Here is a 9,141-nt window from a genome sequence, read left to right on the forward strand (position 1 = left end):
CGATAGGTGCTACGCACGACAGATCTTTCAAGGACTTCAAGCTGTGTCGGCTGGTGGTACTTGGCAGCATGGCGCTGAGGTGTATCAGTGGCGACCGCGACGTGCTCAGCTGTTTGCGCGCAGGGAGGAGGTGCCATTGGGCGCCGTGGTGGTGTCGACGATAGCTAGACCGAACAAGGTTGATGCATCAGTACAGTTCTGAAGATGGAGCGGTGGCAGTTGGCGGCGGCGGCCTCTGAGAGCACGCCGGACCAGTAAGTGCCCCAGACCCGGCAAGTGGTTAGGTTGGGGTCTCAGGTCTTAGATGTTAGGCTTGGCTGCGGTGTCTGTTTGGTATTAGGCCCAGGCTATCTACGCCCCTTCACCAACTGGATAGGTTTAGCGACATTTGTTGCTTAGACGGCGGCTTTAGTCTGACTGTTGTATGACTTTGTAAAATCTTGTGAGAATATTTAATAAAGTGGCCGTATGCATCGCCCAGATGCAGAGGCCGGGGGTCATCCTCCTTTTCTAAAAAAAATACATCTCCAGTGTGAAACATGAGCTCATCGTTCCGGTTATGTAGTCACATAGTAGTTTGTATCAGGACACCATGGTTTCTGTAAACAAAAGCAGAGGGGGTGCAGTTCAAAATAAAAATCGTGAGCAATGAATCTATCACTGGCGTGCATGTAAGCGCACTACATTTCATCAGGCAATATGAATATTTCAAAATTATGAAACATAATCTAGCAATATTGTATACTCTGTGTGCATACTGTAAAGTTTGCGTGAAACTTGCTTTGTTAGGAAGGAGAAAGCAAGCAAGCAAGTTTGTTTAGAGCCAATGGATAATAGCCCCTGATGGATAAGCAATCAAGCTGGCATCATGGATGGGATTAATATACTGAGCAAATGGTGTACGTACAACCTTGGAGTCTGATGAGGCAGGCATCCATGATCCATGGATAACTCTCAAGCAAACCCAAGCCAGAGGAGGAATATGCGCTTTTGCTCACTTTGGCTTAACGGCTACGCAAGCCTGACATCATTGCGTCATATATAACGTCGTCCCGTTCCGTTACTAACCGACAGCTGCCACCGTTGGTTTCCTTCCGTTTTCTACTAAAATAAACCGCACGCCACGGCCAAGATCAGTATTGTAGTAAAAATCATATAAATAAATAGCTGAACCCTAATCAAACTAAAAAAAAAGCCTTGTAAAATATAAATGAGTCTCAAGGGAATGAGCTCATGTCAGCACCAACTGGAATAGAATCCTCTCTTTTCTACTGAAACGGAATCTACTAGCAGCAAGATTAGCGTTTGCTTTAATTAGAGACAAGTTGTGTGCAGATCAACGATCAACTGCATAAAATTAACTTGGCTTGTTCATTAGTCAACTTGATTTGTCGTACAACTAGATTAACCAAGGTGGCTGTTTCTGTCAAGCAACACCTAGACGACTTGGTTAACTACGTTGCAACTATGAAGCGCTCAACGTACGGCCCAAAAAATGGTGCACAATAACTGGAGCAATCAGTAGGAAAAGAGGGGTAATTAATTAGTAACTGGAGCACACCAGTATTTACCAGTAGGCCGGGGGTGATCCTCATTTTCTATAAAAAAACCGGTATTTACCAGTGGTAGACACAAGCTGAATGAGTGGTTAAGTTTTTAAGACAACCTACTATATATGTAATCCACGTGGCTCCAAAGTAACTCCTAGACACGCACAGTGACACAAGGTGATTCGTAAGCACATGACTAATTAAGATCCATGGAACAGCTAGCCAATCCACGGCCACGAGGAAGGAGTACACTGCTGATTTCAAATTAAGCCAGATCAAGATGATCGGTTCTCTTACTAGTTTGTTTAATTTGTCTATCTAAGCTAGCTGGCCGAGGCCGTGTAAACTATACTAGTAGCACTACGGTAGTGGAGTACTTGCTGAGGAGTACTCCTACCTCGTGTACGTAGGTGTGGATATTCTGAGGCACCAACAGCTTAAAAGTTACTCCAGTACCAATGAAACTGAACTAATACCAGCAGTCTTAGGAGTGCATAGACTACTAATAAGTACATATTTATTTATTATTGTGAAAACTACTATAATAAGTGTACCCTTTGTTCCTAAATATACGACATTTTGGTAGTTCAGTTTAAACTGCCAAAACATCTTATATTTAGAAACAAAGGTCTGAATAGCATCGAGACTAAATAATCGAATTCGTAACACTATATGTTCCTGCCGTTTCTTACCTGATGAAACAAAAATGAAATCTTGTTTCTTGTACTCTGCATGTAGCTCAAACGAATCGAATAGAAGCTGGTTCTACCAGATGCAGAAGTACTTGGAAGTTTCCAGATGGTTCTTGAAGGTACGTTTTGGAGTCTAGGGACAAACAATTGGTAGCCTAGTTAAGTGTTGGAGACTTATAAATAAAGCATGCTATTGCACCAGGATGGTTGTTTCTTCTTTATGGTAAGTCATATGTGAAAACAATAAAAATTATGTTCCCTACATTTTTTTGCAATTCCGGAGCTATATTGATTACTCAGTAGTAATACATTCGTGGGTGATACAATCACGGAGGAAGCTTAGAACAAAATTGATCCAAAGACATCTCCGACGAACCTCACTAGCTTGATGAGCACAAATATGGGCAGCTGTATTGGCGTCCCGTCCAACAAAAGAAATCAAAAAGCTAGTAAATTTAACGCATAGCTCCTTGACCTCTTGCATAGCAAATGCAATATCTGCCCTCTCAAACGGTTGAGATTTCCAGACACGTTGACAAGTCCAGCACTTCGTTCTCAACAATACAAATTATGTTTGATACGTTGACCCATCAAGCACTCATCTCGTCGAAGCCGCCGGTGTGTTTGATAATATCGCTACCGGACACGGGCATATCCTAATTCACCTGTTCAAGAACAACGGCGCAATTAACTTAATTAACTTTACTTTTACTAAAGCAACGCAACAAGAGATCAGATGCGAATAAGATGAGCGTTGCGGACTGAAGCTCCAACGCTAAGTCAGAAGAATAAACCACCAACGATTGATCAAAGCAATGGATAGCGGAAAGTAAAAGCCACATGATCAGGCCATGATGCATGGCATCTCTCTTCTTGACGCAAAGAAAGTAGAGGTGCTCAATCGGCAACCTTTCTTCACATGGTCAAGCCAATATGATCACACTCTAACAAAACCAAGCCAGGTAGCCAATGAGACAAGAAAGCTTTTTTAGAGTCGGCGAAAAAGAGCAACTACTATATTATGGAAATGCTTTTAGGACCCAAAGAGACTATATTATTAGCTGATGAAGAGTTAGAAAATCAGAATGTTCAGCAAGACAAGAGCCCACAGAAACCAAAAATATATTGGTTGCAGTTGCTGTCTGATATGATCAAGAATTGACCCTATTGTACATGGAGAGAATGAGATGAGAGAGACCGATGGCCAAGTGGCCAGTCTGATATTTCCACTCGAATTCCCTTTTCCTTTTTGATAAATGAATATGTATGTCTACACCGATCTAAAAGAGCCTCGTGTGTGCTTGGTTCCTGCAGGTCCATCTTGTTTCTAAGCTTTATATGCGTGCACACTTGTCGAATTACCACCTTTTTGTTCATCGCTTTACATCGAAAGGGATATGCGATGTGCATGCTCTTGATCCTTGATATAGCACTATATATTGTAGGACCAGTATGGTTTTTCAGGCTGAATCATGCATCATGTTGAACCGCAACAGAAGCCGGAACAAACTTGCACAACCTTGCTTTAATATGTATCAGCATCTAATCACATAGTCAAGTGGGTTTTATCAAGGGTTCCGTCAGTAAAAGCTTGTGCTAACACTGATATTATTCTTGTATACGTGTGATTCTCAAGCGTAGTTATCCATAACACACACAAATGATGCTTGGCCTTCGTTCTGCAATGTTCTTTTGGAATCTTTTCCAAGATTTCATTTATTAGAAATAAAAAATATTGTAAGAGACACTGAATCAAGGCGGCTTTGAATTCCGCCGGTTTGGTTTTGTATGCCCTGTGTTCTAACCTTCTAGGAGGATTTTGACGCATTCATCATGTTGATGCAGGGAGATTTTATATTTTATATGCACATGCCCTTTCGTCAAGAAAATTATGTTTCTGTGTTTCTCATTCATAGGAAACTCCTGAAAATAGATAAACCAGTTGTATTAGCGCGAGAATGACCTAATCTTTCCCTGAATCAACATAGGGTGTAGTGTACGTACTCCTGTTCAAGTATTGAGGTAAGATGGTGGCCGTGCATTTGACCGAACCCGCCGTGGATCTCACGTACATGACACATGGCGCCTGGGTCTCTGATGAGCAAGCCAGCCAAGCATACTTGTTGATGGCTATGGCTTTCGGAGCAAACGCCATCAGTTTCTTCTTTATTTTTGCCTTTATCTGATCTCTTTTCTTGTGGACGATTTTTATATACGCACTACATTAATTGATTACTCAACTTTTTTGTCTGTGGAGCAGTTTCGTACTCCATAAATGTTTTGCGGCTGAGAACACGGTATGATGGATTCTGGTCGACCTTGCACACGGTTGATCTACACGTTAAGCACCTCAGAGACGTACTATGTCTGATCCCATTGTTCGTTCATTCGGTTCATTCTGGTCAGTCCTACAAGTTGGTTAGTTAATTCTTCACTTGCAATTATACGCACGTACGTGCTCAATTGAAGGATTGCCTTAATTCAAGGGATGGGGTGGCCTGTCTTTTCTCACACACACACACACACACACAGAGAGAGAGAGAGAGAGAGAGAGAGAGAGAGAGAGAGAGAGAGAGAGAGAGAGAGTCAATACATTTCATCTAGCAATATTGGAAATTCAAAAGAAAAATCTAGCAGTATTGTATACTCTGTGTGCATGTCGGCTGTAAAGTTTGCAAGTGGGGTTCGATGGATCACCGATGTGATTAATATAAGGAGCAAATGTTGCAAGTACATTCATGGAGTCTGATGAGGCAGGGCATCCATGGTCCATGCTATGTCAGCATGTGATCCATGGATAACTCTCAACGCAAGACAAGCCAGCGGAGGAATATCAGCTTTTGCTCACTTTGGCTTAACGGCCAGGCGAGCCTGACATCATGCATGCATCATATAACATGCCGTCCCGTTATGCGTCGTCCACTGACTCTCCCCTTCCGTTTTCTACTCAAATAAACCACATGCAACGGCAAGATCAGTACCAGTAAAATCATCTGGGCGAATAACTAAATCCTAATCAAAATTCAAAAGATGTGCCTTATAAATGTATGAGTCTCGGAGGAATGAGCAGCTTTGATATTTACATGTCAGCACCAACTAGGCCGACCACGGAATAGAATACTCTCTTTTCTACTAAAACGGAATCTGCTAGCAGCAAGATTAACAGTTTTTTTTACGTTAAGACTAACGGTTGCTTAATTAGACACAAGTTGCATACAGATCAAAGATCAACTACATAAAATTAACTTAGCTCATTCATTAGTCAATCTAATTTGTCATAAAACTAAATTAACAAAGGAGAGTGTTTCTGTCAAGCAACACTAAGACGACTTGTTTAATTACGCTCCAACTGTGAAACACTCAACGTACAGCGACAGGTGCACAGTAACTAGAGCTAGTACTACGAAAGACCAATCAGTAGGAAAGAGGGTGTTAATTAATTAGTAACTGGAGTACACCAGTATATATATTTTTTAAACTGGAGTACACCAGTATTTACCAGTAGGCCAGGGTGATCCTCCTTTTCTAAAAGAACATCGATATTTACCAATGGTAGACACACGCCAAATAAGTGGTTAATTTTGGACTCTGATAAGTACCAAACGTCAGGTACGAGGACATGGCAACTCCAAACATTTTTAATGACAAGTTTAGTGACGCAATGATGGCAACTTTAGTTGATAAGCATGATAACTTTTGTGCATCAGTTTATTTTTGACAGAGACTTGTCGTGTGTCAGTGGAATTTACCATCCTTGCGTGACTGAAATTGCCATCGAAAACGTCAGGACCGGTGTGCCACGCAGCAGACATATGACACTTATCACTTAGGTTATTTTGTTAAGACAACCTATATGTAATTCACGTGGCTAAGTGATTCAGAAGGTGGCACAAAGTGATCCACAAGCAGACAACTACTTTCTCTGTCCCACAATATAAAACATTTTTGCAAGCTAACAAAGCTGCTTGCAAAAACGTTTTATACTCCCTTCGATCCATAATATAAGAGCGTCTTTTACACTATTATATTATATAGCCAAGGGAGTAGTAATTCAGATTGATGGAACAGCTAGCCAATCCGAGGCCACAAGGAAGGAGTACACTGCTAATTTCATATTAAGCCGGATCGAGATGATCGATTCTCTTACTAGTGTGTTTAATTTTTCTATCTAAGCTAGACGGCCGAGGGCGTGTAAACTATAGTGCACTCCGGTAGTGGAGTACCTGCTGAGGACTACTCCTACCTCGTGTACTCATACGTGTGGATGTTCTGAGGCACCAACAGCTTAAAAGTTACTCCAGTACCAATGAAATTGAATCAATACCAGCAGTCTTAGGAGTACAGTAGTAATAAATACTCTCTTCCTAAAGAAATATAAGAGCGTTTAGAGTGAGTAGTAGTTACTTAACCAGGAATGCTTAATCCATCGAGACTATATAATCTACTGGGGTGTCGGTCGTTCTTGAGTCCATGTAGCCGACACCAACACAGATTTTACAAACTACTTGATCTTCCAATAGATCGAAATCTAGTCCCACTTGCAAGTGGGGGAAGTTGCTACATAGGTACATGTGTACAGATCCATGCTTGTTTCGTTCATTAAAAAAAAACAAGCCTCAATGTCTAAAAATAATAATAAGCTTAATGATTAAAGTTTTAGGTTTGTCCTAATTCAAAATTTTCTAGGTTTGACCAAGTTGATAAAAAGATCAACATCTACAACACCAAATTAGTTTCATTATATATTATATTTGTATACTATATATATATATATATGGTATTGAGGATATTAATATTTTTCTAAAATTTGGACAAACCTAGAATTTTAAATATGTTGAAACGAATGTAGTGTGAAACATTTACAGGATACTTATGGGGAGCTCCTACGGAAGTGTTGCCTGAAGGTAAACCATAACGGCATGGACTATGCATTTGACGTGCCACCAACCTTAGGGCATCTCCACTAGGCTCCCCAACAGCCCTTCCAGGACCACTTTTTTTGCGCCGGTGGTAAAAAATCGCCCCAGCCATGCACCCAAGACCACATTTTTCGCCGGATTTGAGAAAAGTTACGGCCGGCGCTGGCATGAGAAACCCAACGCGCAGGGGGCGAGCTGGGGGCGCCGACACTACTTTTTGGCATGCACTGGCCCGCAGTCAGCCACTGTTTCCCTCTCTCTCCCCTCTTTCCACCTACCCCACACCTCCCTGCTCCCCTCTCGATCCTCGCAGCGCCCCACCTTCTCCTCATTTCTCCTCGCCGAGCTCTCCCGCGCCTGCTCCGGGTGGCCGGCCGGCCATCCCGCCTCCGCACGCCGGCCTCGGGCCGGCTCGCCTCGGCGCCCCCGCTCCAGCCGGCCAAGGCGGCCGTCGACGCGGCCCCTTTCGCCGTGTGCCTCGACGACGACATGTCTCTGCCGGGGGCGCTGCTGCTCAACGGCGCGGGCTCAGTGCCGTCACCGCGCCGCCCCGCCAAACGGAGAGCTCGCGAAGCCGCTCCAGCCCCATTCCCGACGCCCTTCAAGGCCCCACTTCTCCTCCCCTTCGCCCTCCCGGTCGGCCGGTGCTGCGGCCAGATCAGCGGCGACGGCGACGGCAATAACGGGCTGGCGGAGGCCGCAGTCGACGAGGAGGAGGAGGCACTCTGCCCCATCTGCCTCGACGCCATGGAGCTGGGCCGCGCCGTGCGCATCCTCCCCAGCTGCAACCGCGCCTTCCACCAGGAGTGCGTCGATCGGTGGCTGTCCACCTCGCCTGGGTGGCCGCCCTGCTCCGCTCGGGCCGCACGGTCGAGCTCGTCCGGCCGGACAGCGCCATGCCCGCCTCCTGCAGGACCATGGTGCGCGCGCTCTCGCGCTTGCCTGTGCGTGGCCAAGGAGGACGGTGGCGAGTTCGCGTGCAAGTGCATCCCCAAGCGCAAGCTGCTGGCGCGAGTTGGTGCTGCCGCGCGCGCTGCTCTGCTGCTGCCGGTGCTCATCAAGGCGGGCGAGCGACGGGGCACGGCGAGTCGCGCGAGATGGCGAGGACTGCGGCGGGATCATCGTTTCGTCTTCCTCACCTCGCCGTCGAGCTAGTGGGGGGCACAACGAGTGGGTAATTTTGGCCTCCCAGGCCAAAAATTTCGCCGGCAGCCCCCCAGGAGGCGAAAAATATGCCTCCTGGGGAGGCCAACGGCTGGAGATGCCCTTAGCCCACAACGGACAACGCGTGCACATCACATATATCAATCACTTTCCATCTCGCTGAAGAAGTTCTGGTTTGTGTAGTTGTATGTGTGGTAAAATATAATCATTTTATAGGCCTCGCACCGACAGAGAAAAAAAACTTAAAACTTGCTACCCCAGGAAAAAAATAAAATACTAACCCGATTATCAGAAATACTGAATGAATGCCCAATACACCCCCCACAAACGCTTTGTCAAGTGTTACACTCGGCGTAGACCTTGCTTTGCCGAGCGTATTTTCTGTGCGCACCCGGCATACATCATGTATGCTGAACCCACCAAAATTTACGCACGGCATACGAAATATCCTCAGCATACAATGTTTTTCCTGTGGTGTAATGCCGCGTGTGCGCGCTTGTCCTTAGATTTAATAAAAAAAATCTGATTTATTTCTAGTACTGTGTTAATCTATGTTTTGTAGTACTGCTAGTTAATGATATTTAGGACGATGGTCAGATTAGTGCCTTTCAAATTTCGATCCACGATATGTTAATCAATGGAGCACTAGCAGCCAGCTAAGTCGTCTGTTTTGTAGTGGTAGCATGCGCGCAGTACCAACCTTGGAGATCGGCCTGGAAGCGTCTATCTCCCACCCTGAAGATCTTCTTCCGATATTTCTACAACCAATAGTACCAAAGTACCAATACAAAAATATCACTCCACTAGCTAGCTAGC

The 9,141-nt window shown here is 44.7% G+C and overlaps 1 protein-coding gene across 1 annotated transcript; it reads left to right on the plus strand.

Annotated features, from left to right (window-relative positions):
• Window positions 1-7,383: 7,383 nt before the first annotated feature.
• Window positions 7,384-8,933, plus strand: LOC147977595 (uncharacterized). Its single transcript, XM_087514486.1, has one exon. The coding sequence runs from the start codon at window positions 7,384-7,386 to the stop codon at window positions 8,314-8,316; it is 933 nt and encodes a 310-aa protein (XP_087370612.1). The 3' UTR covers window positions 8,317-8,933.
• Window positions 8,934-9,141: the final 208 nt, after the last annotated feature.

This window comes from Triticum urartu, chromosome 3A (assembly GCF_056163025.1).
Source record: "Triticum urartu cultivar PI428250 chromosome 3A, HENAU_Tu73, whole genome shotgun sequence".
NCBI lineage: Eukaryota > Viridiplantae > Streptophyta > Magnoliopsida > Poales > Poaceae > Triticum > Triticum urartu.